Source organism: Canis lupus, chromosome 26 (assembly GCF_048164855.1).
Source record: "Canis lupus baileyi chromosome 26, mCanLup2.hap1, whole genome shotgun sequence".
NCBI lineage: Eukaryota > Metazoa > Chordata > Mammalia > Carnivora > Canidae > Canis > Canis lupus.
In genome coordinates, this window is record NC_132863.1 from 7,792,899 (window position 1) to 7,807,481 (window position 14,583).

At 41.0% G+C, this 14,583-nt stretch overlaps 1 protein-coding gene across 1 annotated transcript in view; it reads right to left on the reverse strand.

Moving 5' to 3' along the window:
* PCSK2 (proprotein convertase subtilisin/kexin type 2) overlaps positions 1 to 14,583 on the reverse strand; it is a 255,897-nt gene that overhangs the window by 120,044 nt on the left and 121,270 nt on the right. Inside the window, exons 3-4 of the mRNA XM_072799985.1 lie at positions 6,034 to 6,147; positions 4,634 to 4,742 (exon numbers count right to left, since the gene is read on the reverse strand). Coding sequence (XP_072656086.1) covers positions 4,634 to 4,742; positions 6,034 to 6,147 — 223 coding nt within the window. The remainder of the gene's footprint in view (positions 1 to 4,633; positions 4,743 to 6,033; positions 6,148 to 14,583) is intronic.

Here is a 14,583-nt window from a genome sequence, read left to right on the forward strand (position 1 = left end):
AATTAAAATTAAAACAAGATAAATTTAGCCCAATTAAAATAAAGGATCTTTAATTAGGTTAAAGGGAAGATTGAGTGTTAAGTTAGAAGAGACACAGACTCTGGTCTAGGAAAGAAGAGATTATTGATAGAACCATGGGGAATGACAGGCATGATTCAAAAAAATATAATGAACTAAAGCATGAAAATAATGACCTGGTATATAATAGCATTTTAATATTTTTGTATATTTGATTATCTTTTGAGGTGGAATACTACTAAATACATTTTCTTAATAGCTTATTTCTTTTTTAGTTCTTGTATTATTAATGTATTAATTTTTATTTTGCACCCACTGGTTTATTTTCAGCAGTGAATGCCACGCACTAGGCAGGTCCTGGAGAAACGACAATTTAGGCATAGAACTTGAGCTGTTCAGCTATCTATGGCTCCCAGTCTACATGGGACCAATTCATCACCAGTCAATCATAACATAATGTGGTACCCAAATAATTACTTGGTTATATTTTACATTGGTATCCTGTCATCAGTTTGAGTCTTTTCAGAATCTAACCCACAGTAGTCCAAATTCTGATGGTTCTGGTGACCTCAGAGATTTAGCAAGGAGTTCCATGTACATATTCCTAGTTACAATTGAGATGTAACAATGTATTCAGTTGGGATGTATAACAATGCCATACACCTTTGGAGGTAGGTCTGTTCGCCTCTCTTCAGTCTGAGTGGGTTATGACTGCTTCTACTGATAAGATATTGTATGACTTTCAAGGCTTGATCAGAAAAATCCAGGCATCTTCCACCTGTTCCTTTGGACGCTTGTCCACTAATGCGGGGTGGGAGTCAATTGCCATGGAAGAAGCCCATGTGTCGTATGAAAGGCTCAGCTGAGCTGCAGCAGCCAACATCAGGGGTCAGCCATGGGAATGAGCCATGGATGTCTACCCTATTTGAGCCTTCAGATGACTACAGCCCAGTCAACATTCTGCCCTCAATGGCATGAGAAACCTCAAATAAGAAGTGTACAGACTGGCTCTTCTGAGTTCCTGTGCCACAAAATTATGAGCAAAATAGTTACTATAAGCTGCTAAGGAGTAGAGTCATTTGTTATATGGAATAATAACTGGAATAGCTATCCCATTGGCTCTTCTTAGATCAATGAAGCCCAAGTTAGGGGAGAAAACATTGCTTTTCTATGTGATGGAGACTTCTGACTCTCTTGGGAAGATGTGGCTGGCTGCCTGGTCCTTAAGCTTAGACCTCCATTTACAAGGATGAGATCCCATTCACAAAGGCCCACCAGGGAGTGCAGAACCAAAGGATAGGCTTCAAGCACTGAAGATGATGGTTAAGATCAGTTTGGGTAGTTTCTTGCTTCCCTAATTTTGGTTTCCTCATCTGCAACACGTGGATAGTAGCACCAATCTTAAAGGATAATTGGAGGTTTTTCTAAATTGTTAGGCAGTGCCCAGTACATAGTGAGTACTCAAGAAATGTTAGTTTTTATTATTATTTCAACAGAAGCTCTCTGACACTTCCTCCCTGGCCTGCAGTCTTACATCTTTGGCACCATCTGATGTTGGCTAATGTCCTTGAATCATGCCCTCACTGACCATCTTTGACCTTGATAGCCTGCACCATCCAGAATTGTGCCTGCTCTGGGTGGCTCCTACCTGTCTCTAGGTTTTGTTGGCCACATCCTCTTTTCTAGTTCAAGTTCCCAACACCAAACAACTCTATTTGCAATGAAAGGGGTGAATTGTCATTATTAAGTGGGGTCTTTGCTGGCATCTTCATGCCTGTAGCATTAGAGCAAACCCTTAAGAAATGCTTTCTGTCCCTGTGGACAACAGCTAGTCATGGAGGTTCTCTCCTACTGATGTGAAGTATATGGAAATGGCATTAAGTTGCACCTATATGAAAGCAGCAGATATTTGTTGAGCACGTATTAAGTCATTGGATCTAGCAGAGAGGATGTTGGTCAGGATTTGAGTTGTGCAACCAGAGAGTGTGAATGGCTGTTAAAACAGAACTGTCTATAGATTGACTCTCCCGCATGCAGATAATCAAATTATTTCCCATAGAGGCCAAAATAAAGAGAGCCAGTGATTAGGAAATATGACATTGTTTTTGCTCTTACGTATGAAGGTCAGTATCTGTGTGTATCTTTGGGAATGATATCTTGCTGAACAAATATCTGGGAAATGATACCACACCATTTACTGATGCTCCCAGACTCACCTTTGCACTTCCCATTCTAGGTGTTAGGGCAGAGATGCCCAATGACACAGTGTGAGAATGCTGAGCATCAGAGATCTGTTGTGTGGGAGGCCACTCGTGTCCCAAATGTGCTCATCTTGCCATTCAACAGCAGATTTGGAGAATGGCTTGGTAGTTCTTCTCTTCTTCAGTTTTCACACTGAATAAGTATGTGCTGAATTAAAGCTAGCCACAAATTCTTTGTTTAACTCCACACCAGGATATGGAACCTATTCCTCCTCCCCTGGAATCTGGTCCTGTGACCATTCATCCAATAGAAGTGCCAGAGTGACCCTCACTCATTCCATGTCCAGCCTACAGGAGGACTGGCAGCTTCTGCTTCTTGTTCCTTAGAATGATTGTTCTTGGGAACCCCCCACACCCACTCCTCTGCCAAGCCATCTGTAAGAAATCCAGCTTCCTGGGGAGACCATGTGGAGAGGAGAGGTCCTTGGACTACGTGGAGTAGGAGAGAGGCTGAGCCATTTTAACATCTAGTTAAGCCTCCAGTTGACGCTGGCCCTAGCTGCATTCTGACTCCAATGGCATGAGAGATCCCAGATAACCCACCAACAGAACTTTCCAGCTGAGTCTGGTCAACCCACAGAAATGTGAGAGATAACAACATGGTAGTTGTGTGAAGCCACTCAATTTGGGGGCTGTTTGTTCTGCAGCAGTAGATGACCAAAACAGTGGAGAAATTAGGAGTTAAATTTGGGGGACAGAGAGTTCAGTTTTGGGGGGACTCCCAAAGGCCACTAAATCAGAAGGATTAATACCAAACAAGAAACTGCTGAGACTTTCTGAAGGGCTTGGTTTCTCAAGCCAGGAAAGGTGGGTCAGAGTCAGGGCTCATTCTTTCCTTTTCTCTTTTTGGAAGGGTTGATGCATAGTCAGTCCGGGGGACTATTACCTATCCTGAAATAGGTATCATGGGATGTCGGGTTTCATAAAAGCAATATGTTTGTCTGTGGCCACTGCAGAGCCACTTTAAGGGTGTTCCTCTAATCCCCAAGATGCTGTGTAATTACTATATATACTAGGCAGATTTCCCTCAAATGTAGATACATCTTTCTCCTGGGTGAGCTGGCCTCAGCCACGTTGGTTTCCAAATCAAAGCATTAGGAAGGAAGAAACAGTTATAAGCTCCTAAAATCCATGCATACACACATACTTTCTCCTGCAGAGCTCCTTTCTTCTTGTGAAAGCCCTCAGCCACCGGAGAAAGCTTTCACATCCACTTCAAAACATCTCCCACATCAGAAAACAGAGAGGCATTGTTTTTAAGTGGCTGTTTAATGAGCCTAGACAAAGGCAGCACCAATTTTAAGCATGCTGGCTCACTTTGTTTCACCATCAATTCGACTTCAAAGGCTTGCTTTGGAGAGCATAGTGTTCTTTGAGGATCTTCAGAAGGAAAAAGCTCCATTGTTTCATTTCTTACCCATAGGCTTTATATGTAATTGCAGCAATATTGCTCAGGGGAGCTTTTCCTAAAGGATCCACATGGCTGATGAAGTGCAAAAGGACCTGTCCAGTGAGATGACCACAGGGCAGAGATTCTCTAGAATCTTGGCAGAGCCAAGGATATGTGTAGGTAGAAAAACACCAATTCCTCAAACCCATTCATTTTTGTATCACAAACTATAGAAAATAAAGCTCTACTGAATATTTGTCTGGCAGGCATATAGGGTAGGATAACATATTATAGGGGGCATATGTTGTCAAGGTTATCAAGGTCTGCTTTATAGGTTCTTTTTGAAAGTAGCAATAAAGTCAAAATTTCTCCAAACCTCAATCCTGTTGCCAAAAAGCTATTTCAAGGGTGTAGAGGGTGTAGAGCCACACTGTCTAATAGAACTTTCTGTGATGATAGAAATGAAGTTGAATTGAATTTCAGCAGCTGCTAGCTCCTTGTGGTTATTGAGAACTTGAAATGAAGCTAGTGTGACTGAGGAATTGAATTTTTAATTTTATTTAGCTTAATTAAAATGTCACTGTAAATAGCCACATGTGGCTAGTGGCTACTACTCTACAGTGTGGGTCTGGAGAAATAGATGGTAAATTCAAATGAGATGCTTTAAGATAAGGTACAGGAAGTGGCCCAATAAGAAACTACAGTTTAGTGTTGGCCAGTTTTCCTTTGTTCATTTTTTGGCTTTTAAATTTATGAAACCAAAATATTTATTAAGAATATCCTCAAGTTTGAGGACCACTGATGGAGGATGGGGAGGCTTTTGCCACAGTATACATGGTGGTTGGCTCCAGCATATGGCTATTTTGCCTTTAATTAGCATCTCTAGAACAATAATCTTTAATATTCCAAAGGCATGCAAAGACACACTTGCTTTGCAATAATGTGAAGGCTTTGCAATACTCACCATCATCCATAATTCCAATGGTAACACCTTTGCCTGTGTATCCCAGCTCCCAGGCTTCTGCCACATTCAAATCCAGGCCAGGCGTACCATCAGCTTGTCCGGTATTGATCTGGTTCAGGAATTGGAAAGCAGAGTATCTTTTTAGTCTGGTGCAGTAAAGCACCTGTCCAAATGTTTGCACCTGGTATTCCAGGGCCAGCTGAAAGGCCACATCTTCCATGAAACAGTAGTTCTGAATATTTCCCCATTCACCTCTTCCAGACTTCTCCTTCCATTTTTTGCTATATACAAGTGATGTTTCTGTGATTGAATTGCTATCTTAAACTCCTTAAACTGCCATTGCAAGAAACCCTCCCCAATTTTGAATTAAATGCTTATTCTTGTAGTATTCTTTATTTATACCTCATGTTTTGAATCTAGCACATATTGTCTTGAATCATTCTTATTTGAATATGATTTCCTTACTCAATAGCAGTATGCTTTGCAGGAGGGAGCATGTCTTACTTACCTTTGTCATTTCAAGTGTGTGACCTGCCCCTTCCCCTTGTTGAAGTGTTCATGAAAGCAGGGGTCGGGATGGAGCTGGGAAGGAGGCTGGGTCCCTGAGGGATGATGAAGCATTGGACACATAGCATGAGTGAGCAAAAGCTTTGATTTGTTAAGCCAGGGTGATTTGGGGGTTGGTTGTGATTGTAAGAAATGTAGTCACCTGAGTAACACATATTAGCTCTTTTCAGTTGCCTGGATCAGATTCATAGGATTTGTAGGATTCCACACCAAAAAACAACAGATATGGTCAAGCTCTGAAGACCCAAGAGGGAAGTTGTGATTAGAAATGTATCAGTCCATGGGGCTATAATTTAGTCTTCTCTCTTGTTCATCATCTTTTAATCTTAAAAATGGGGAAGCATAGCTCACAGTTTTAAATTAATCACTCCTTTCCCCTCAAGATGCCCTACAGTTAGGGTTGGTTTAGAAACTTTGGGTCTCTTTTAAATATAACCCAACCCAATCATGAAGGACTGCTGGTGAGCCAGATAATATTCATGTCACCAGACAGACTGGGTTTCTGGGCCTTGAATCCTGCACCAGCAAAGCCCCATGGATGTCTTCTCTTATGCTTATGTATTGGTGTGCTTTTTCACAGTCTGCAGCAATCTCATCAGCTTTAACCCCCAGAGATCATGGCTATTTAGCAGCTCCAGAAGAAAGCAGATTAGAGAACATGATGCATGGGTGCTGATAGAAAATCAATACATATCAGAGGGGACAGAGAGGTTCATGAAGTCAGATGCTGGCTGACATCCCACAGAATAACTAGGAAATAGAAATGCATTTTTTTTTTGTTTTTTTTTGTTTTTGTTTTTGAGAAACATTAGGAATAATATGGACATGCTTACCAGATACCACTGTTTTGTAAAAAGAGGATCATTCATGTTGATATCAATCTCATTGATGTCTCTATACCCCCGCTTCTTTCTGTTGAATCCTTCCTGCTGCAAGGCCATCTTTACCTGAAAGGACAATATTGGCATGTTACATGAGTTTCCACCTGAACATCTTCTTCTGGAATTCTTTTCCATGAATTCAAGTTCCATTTGTATATAAGGTGCTTTTTTCTCTGCAGAAGCCAAGTTCATCTCATGTACACTATACCTTCTATGATTATTTTTCGAAAGCATTTGCTTCTGCCTGTGCTGAATAAATTGGCCTTGGTGATGGCTCAAAGTGAGTTTCCTTAAAATGAGAATTCGATACAGAAAACCAAGAAAGGAAGATAAGGGGAGAAGGGATTGTTAGGGGAAGTAAAACAAAACAACACAACACTTCTATAAAGTAAAGAAGATTGATGTGGATTCAGGGAGGGAGAGAAAGGGAAAACTGCAGGGATCATCATAAAAGCTGGAAAGCTTTTATATTTGTTGACAGGATTGTGCTATAACATTTGGGAATCAGTCAAAGCCAAAATCAAAACAAACCAAACCTTAAACCAAAAGAAAACCTGCCTGGAGAGCCAGCCAGTTCATAGCAAAGCTCTAGAAGGTAAGTGAAGGGATGGCACTGCTGTCCTGGCAATGGTAATACTTCAAATTTTGGAAAGTCAGACAGAGCCCCAAGACCTTGGATGGAAATGTAACTTAGGAGCTGAGTTGTTCAAGCAGGCTCCTGGCAACAGCTACACTTTGTCCCATTCAAGAAATTTTCCTTCACTTGGGCAGTCACGAATTTATCATTCAGGGGCTGTGGCTTGTCTCTGAACATCTACAAACTCAGGAACTGTGCAAATGTAGAAAAGAGTGTGTGCTGCATACTGATTTTTTTTTTTTTAAGAGAGCATGAGTGAGGATGGTGTGGGGGAGGGGCAGAAGATGAAGGAGAATCTTTTTTATAAAAAATATTTTATTTATTTATTCATGAGAGACACAGAGAGAGGCAGAGATACAGGCAGAGGGAGAAACAGGCTCCATGCAGGGAGTCCAATGTGGGACTCGATCCTTGGACTTGATCCTTGGACTCTGGGATTACACCCTGAGCCAAAGGCAGATGCCCAACTGCTGAACCACTCAGGCATCCCAAAGAGAGAGAGAATCTTAAGTAGCCTTCATACCCAACTCAGGGCTCAATCTGATAACCCTGAGATCATGGCCCAAGCCAAAATCAAGAGTTGGACACTTCACCAGCTTAGCCCTCTATGTGCCCCTGATTTTTAAAAATATTTTGCTGCCCAACATTCATTTCTTCTTTTCCCAAATATCCTCACTGCATTTGGGGCGATTACCTGGAGTCCACTAGATTCTGTGTTGGTGGGAATGAAATGTGAGACACCTATCTGCAAAGAAACTGCAGATTCTCTCTGACTCAGAGGTGCTTAGGTGGTATGGATTTGAACCTTGGGAAAGGAATGTGAGAGCAGAAGGAACCCTTGAAGGCTATTTATATCAATGTTCATTCACGAGACTCGGCCTATAAAAGGTCCTTTGCAATAGTTCCACAGCCTGGCCCTAGAGCTCCCCCAAGACCAATCTTTCAGCCTCCCACTGATTGTGAGTTCCCTATATCATTCCAAGAAATTCTCTTTTGCTTAAGTAATCCAGAATCAATTTGTGTTGCTTGCATTTGAGAACTCTGATGTGGGAGCGGGGAAGAAAGACAGGAGGATCCGAATCAACAGTGTTGGCAGGGAAGAATGAAGAGACCATAGATGTGGCTGGAAACCTCCCCTTCCTTGCTGCCCTGGAATGTGCCAGAATGCTGTGAAAGACTGGTTCCTTACTTCGCTCTACACACTGACACAGGCAGACCTGGGGCTCATTTGCCAGAAAAACTGTAATTCTAGCAGAAACTCTGTATGTGTAGAAAAGAAGTGGTAGGTGAGGCATTTGCTCTGTTCTTTGGAGGTATCTCAACAACAGATATTCACTGTGGCACATAGAAAATATTTGAGAGCATGGGATAGATGGATGGATAGTTTTATAATGGCAAAAATTTAGACACAACTAGTGTCCATCAAGTGAAGATTAACTATGATTCAAATATATATCTATAACTTAAAAATTATAATTATAAAAAATATATATATATACACACACATATACATATGTCTTCTGAGAAGCAGATGTCAAGATGAGATTAAATGTGCAAGGCTTTTATTAGGGGAGAAAATGTAAGAAACTGCTATGCAAGCTTGACCCTGTAAAGGAGAGAGTGACCAGTTGGGCAAAAGTGTTCTCAACACCCCCCAAAGTGTACAGAAGGTTTGGCAGGTCTGTTGGGGATTCAATGTCTGCTGTCAGACTACCCCCATGTCTCCCGGGGAGAAGCCTGCCTCAAGGCCTCTGCTATGCTCAGTCACTGGTTAGAGCCACCTAGGAAGCATGGCCTCTTGCCAACACAGTGACAGATTTCAGAGTACAGCAGCTGGGGTCTGCGGTCGATTACTCTCCTGAAAGTCAGAGAGAGGTATGTGCTGTGTAATCTCACAGCTGCCACAGGACAGACAGATCTATCTATACAGCTATACATATGTGTAGGTAAAGAGCCACAGCACATCCCTCTTAAATCTTCCCTTTTACTAGGGATACAAGCATTCAGGGAAGAGCTGTGGGAGTGCCACTTCCACTTGGGAAGGAGCCTGAATTAGGCCATTGCATCTTCCCAGATGGGAAGTGGTCTTGAGCAAGACCCTGATCTGCAGTACTCATTAATAGTAAGCCTTGGTGGGCTTTCACTGAGGGATTCCCATCATATTGGATTCATTGTCATAGTGGATTCATTCATTAAGTGCACTGTTCCTTTGCTAGGGTCTTTGCTAAACAAAAGCAGCTGCCATGCAGATACTTGAAAACTCCCCTTTGTAGCTGCTTCTCAGTAGCATATGAACAAGAAGACTCATGTTGGATTTCATCTTTTTAGATAGCAGTGCAGGAATGGTTATGACAATAGCACTCCAAACTCAATTAGCCTGAGTGCAGTCTAATGAAAAGACTTTATATTAATTTCCATAAAATTAATTTTTAATTCCATAAATTAGGTTTTAATGGAGACCAGCGAGGCTTTGGAATGCTGCACTCTCTTGACACCACCCTTACTTGCAACTCAGAAGTGCCGAAGCATGATGTAGGTGTCTGCAATCTTGTCATCTAGTGTTATTAAAAATTAAAAATTCTAAGACTGTGGACCTTTCTGAACCTTTTACTGTATCTTCGTGTCCTTTTTTTTTCAGAGATTTTTTTTATTTATTCATTCATGATAGACATAGAGAGAGAGAGTGAGAGGCAGAGACACAGGCAGAGGGAGAAGCAGGCTCCAGGCAGGGAGCCCAACATGGGACCTGATCCCGGGTCTCCAGGATCGCGCCCTGGGCCAAAGGCAGGCGCCAAACCGCTGTGCCACCCAGGGATCCCCTGTATCTTCATGTCCTTAATGAAGATCACAGTTACAATTTCAAGATAGAGAACACCTTTAAAACATATACTTTTACTTGTTATACACAAATAACTGGAGGGTGGTTTTTTCCCCCACAATGATACCATGGAATACCATAAATTGCTTTAATTTTTCTGGGTTCTTGTCCAATTGTAATTTGCATTCAAACCTAATTTTTACATAAGAGTAATTGAACTATAGATAAATTATGGATTCTTTCTTTACTATGTAGCCTATCTTAGGTATTTTAGTATGCTTCTCTATAGCTCTCATAATTTAATCTTTAATAGCTACCTAAATATCCTATAGAGTAATGTACCATAATTTACCCAATGATTTCTCTTACTGGTCATTTGGGTTGTTTTCAACCCAAAATGAAATTGCCATTAGCAGAAAAATGAGATTATAAACTGTTTTTAAAGACTTCTGGAGAAGACATCAGTGTTATAATTCTATGTATGATAAAGTTGCTAATATCAGAGAAGTATTTCCTAGTGTTTAAATTCCTTCCTCACATTATAACTAAAAGGTCATTTTTATTCACTCTTCCTTCTCTGAATTGTAGCCTTTCACACACAATAGCCTTCATTACCACTTCGACGTGGCACCAATGCCATGTAACTTAACCACAGCTTCTTGCCTTCCTGAAAAATAAGGTACAGTTAGCTTAGGTGTTTCATTTTAGACTGCTCACCCAAGTTGGTCCATTGACCTAAACATTTACATAAATAAAAAACATAAGAAAGCAGGAGTGTTTGTTACTGGGAATTCTTTTATTAGAAATGACCAGATGGATATTCTGCAATTCTGGTTCAACATTTATTTGTTTACTTATTATTTTTTAAAATATTTAATTTATTTATTCATGAAAGCCACAGAGAGAGAGAGAGAGAGAGAGAGAGAGAGGTAGAGACATAGGCAGAGGGAGAAGCAGGCTCCTCACAGGGAGCCGGATGTGGGACTCCATTCCAAGACCCCAGGATCATGACCTGAGCTAAGGCAGATGCTCAACCACTGAGCCACCCAGGCGTCCCTGGTTCAACTTTTAAATCTTAGTTTGGCACATGTGCATTGAACAAGTTTTACTCAAGAAAGTTCCTCCACTTCCTTCCCTCTTGTAGTCTTTCTCTTCAGTTAAGAATTTGGAGTCAACAAATGTTTTTGTGCATCTACAAGGTACTAGTTACAGATCATTCTAGAACGAGGCAGATACTATCTCTGCACATTTGCATTCTATTTTACAAGTTTTGTTAACAAGGTATTTTCACTACATAGAATCTTATCAACAAGATGGTATGGTTACAGCTGAGGAAAGCTTTAGCAGCCATTGTTCAGCGGTCAGAAACATGGCGGAGTCACACAGGCTGACCAATTCTAAATGTTTTGTACTTTCCACATTGCCCCCCCCCCCCCCCCCCCGCCAAGGCACAGGACACAGTCAACCTTCCAGTATCTGGGACAGCTTCACAGTGGATGTAACTCTCCAAGGACCAGGGCCTGGATCACTTCCTGCTGGGCTGATAATTAAACAGCTGCTAATTAGCATTCACTGTGCTGGGCAGGAGAGGGGCCAGGAGAAAGGAGCTGCCTCCAAAAGACAAAACAAGTTAGCTTGGAGTGAGCACAAGAAAAGAAACATAAAACACAAAACTGACAAGTTCGCAGAAATACTGAAGTTTTAAACCTAAGATGCTGTCGATTGTGTCACACTATTATTTTCTGTACCACCAAGAATTATATTCTTTACTACGTTCATGAATTTCATTATGTCCCTCTGAAAGATATATTGAAGGCCTAACTTCCTGTACCTCAGAATGTGATCCTATTTGGGAAAAGGGTTGTTGCTGATATAATTAGTTTAGAGGAGGTCGTATTGGAGGAAGATAGGCCCCTAAAGCAACATGGTTGGTGTTCTCATAAGAAAAAGACACACAAGGAGCATATCATAGGAAGACATACAGACACACAGAGTGAAGCCAGGTGAAGAGGGAGGGGGCAGAAAACAGAGTTATTCTAGTATAAGCGATGGAACTGCTGGTCTACCAGAAGCTGGAAGAGGCAAGGAGAGATCAACTCCTAGAGATTTCAGAGGGAGCATGGCATGCCAACACCATGACTTCAGACTTCAGGCCTCCAGAACTTGAGATAATTTCTGCTGTGTTGGGCCTCCTAGTTGGTACTTTGTTATGGAAACTAATACAACCACTAAGAATTAAACTAATTCAATCCTAGGAAATTACTTATAGCTCCTGAGAATTAAACTTTGACATAGTGCTTCCTTCTCATTTGTAAACTTTATTTTGCATATGAAGTGCTCTTATAGTTCCATTTGGACAAAGATTTCTTTAACCATATATAACTTTTGCAAAAGAAAGTAGAGGGAAAATGTTAGGAAAAAAATTGGTTAGGATGTTTCTAAGCTGTTGCACATTTGGAATCTAACTCAGAATGTTCCACATCTGTGTTTTCCTACACCACAATCATCCTCTGTGCCATCAAGCATGTTGGTGATCAGCATTTCTTTAAAGAATGCTCCACTCTTGTCTCCAGGAGTTTCTTCTAAATGGCCAACACCTATTCTGCATGTTTTGATGCACCAGCCTCAGGCCATACAATTTTTGTCACTTTTTGTCATTTGCTTAGAGAAGTTGCAAGATGCATGCAAAACCCATGCATTTTTAAAAACAGATTATGTGTGATAGTTTTTGCTTTTCTAGATTTTCTGATGGCAAACTTTTGAGTGGTTAACAAAGTGAAACTTTTCTAAGTTTTCTAAGTTTGCTTCATGCCAAGACTGGAGCCCCTAATAAGCGAACTGGGTGAGAATCATCCATGGAAGCCATGAGGTTTTGTAGAAAGAGCTCTGGATCAGGAGTCAGGAGCTCTGGATTGTGGTGCCACAGATATGAGTTTGAGACCTGCATCTGCTCCTGCTAACTCTATATCTTTGAACATAACAGTGATATTTCTGAGATCACTTTGCTTACCACCAGAATGAGAATAATTACATCTGAGAGTTGCTTTGAGGAACAAGTGGTATTAACTGCTGTGAAACAGCTGCGAAACACAGTTCCTGGCACACGGGAAATGTCCACAGATGTCAATCGCCTTCTCAGTCCTCAGGTCAGCTTCTTCTAGCTGGAGTACACATCGAGTCACCTAGGGAGCTTTAGCAACCCCCATCCACCCTCCACAGGCCACTGACTTGGACCAAGTCAGACTCTCCAGGGGATTCCAAGCTGTCTCAAGGTAGACACTGTCTTAGAGGTCAATTTTCTTTCTCTGTAAGAGGCCTATTTCTACCTTTCAGAATGATGATGAGGCATGGTGGGATCCAGGCTTTGAGATCCTCACTTGGTAGAGAGATCTGCAGATGTAAAGCCTTATGCCCATCCTCTGAAGATGTCACCCCCAGGCGAGGAGGCAGGGAGATGCCTACTACCTTCTAGTCTCCAGCTCTCCTGGAGAGAACAATGTCCTGTCTTTGTTCCTGGTTCTTTGTGGGAGGACGGGGTTGGATTGGATCATTTATTCTCTGATTGACCTGGACATCCAGATCACCTGGGTGAACTGCTTCTTTAATTAAATAGAAATTGTTTTCAAGTAGCAAAGTAGAAAAAGAAAAAAACATAATTCCTCCCCTACTTCTTGAGAATCCCCGTTGACATAAAAAATGAAAAAATAAGATAACACATGTGCATGGTTAGAATATTAAAGCAGTACAGAAAGTTATATAATGGGCAGGGAACATTTTTATCCTCCTCTTCCCTTCCTTGCTCTCAAATAGCTCTCTCCTCAAATGTGACCACTGTTCATAACTTCTCGTGAGTCCATACAGAAAATGTTTATTTGTATGCACTAATACACATTATATAGGAAGAGAGAGTTTTTTTTTTTTTAAAGGAGTATATTTAGCATGATTCTTTTATGGTGCAGTAGATTGAATATCCCCCCCAAATTTATGTCCCCTCCAACTACATATCCCCCCAAATTATATGCTCACATCCTTAATCCCTGGAACCCATGAATGTGACTTTATTTGGAAAAAGGAGGTTTACAGTTGTAATTAAAGATCTTGAGATGAGACCATTCTGGATTACCAGGGTGGGCCCTAAATCCAATGACACATGTCCAATGGCCAGTGTCCTAATAAGAGACACAGTGGGAAAATATACACACAGAGAAGAGTACAAGGCCACGGGAAGGTGGAGGTGGAATGAAGCAGCCACAGCCCAAGAATGCTGACAGCTGATAGAAGCTACAAGAGGCAAGGAAAGACTCCCCTAAAGCCCCAGAGAAGCACAGCCTTGCTGATGCCTTGATCTTGGACTTCCATCCTCCAGAACTGTGAGAGAATAAGTAGAAGTTGTTTTAAGCCACCAAGTTTGTGCTAGTTTGTATGGTAACCATAGGAAACTGTTAACGATATTGTAAATTTGACAATTTACAACAGAGATTTATATATGTATATATTTATACATGCATACATACAATACTGATGTATAATATCCATATATTTTTAAAGATATTTATTTGAGAGAGAGAGAGAGAGAGAGAGAAACAGCACAAGTGGGAGGGGCAGAAGGAGTCCCAAGAAGACTCCCTGCTTAGCGTGGAACCCAACTAGGGGCTCGATCTCAAGAACCTGAGATCATGATCTCAGCTGAAACCAAGAGTTGGATGCTTAACTGACTTAGCCACCAGGTGCCCCTGTCCATATGTTTATTATCTACATATAGATGTATTTTATAATATGTAGCCAGTGGACTTACATATATTACACCTATATGTGATAATATCTATATATTATACATATAATATACCTATAATACCTATGCTATCTGTATCTATTGTAATATAGGTATAACATCTGGTAGTATCTTTTAATTTTACTATCAGGGGATCAAGAAACACACTGTTCTTAATGAAAACTCATTCTCTTTAACAGATGCACATTATTTTACTGTGTAGTTAAAGCAAATGTAATTGTCTTGTCACCTATTGAAGGCTACTCTGGTTGGCTG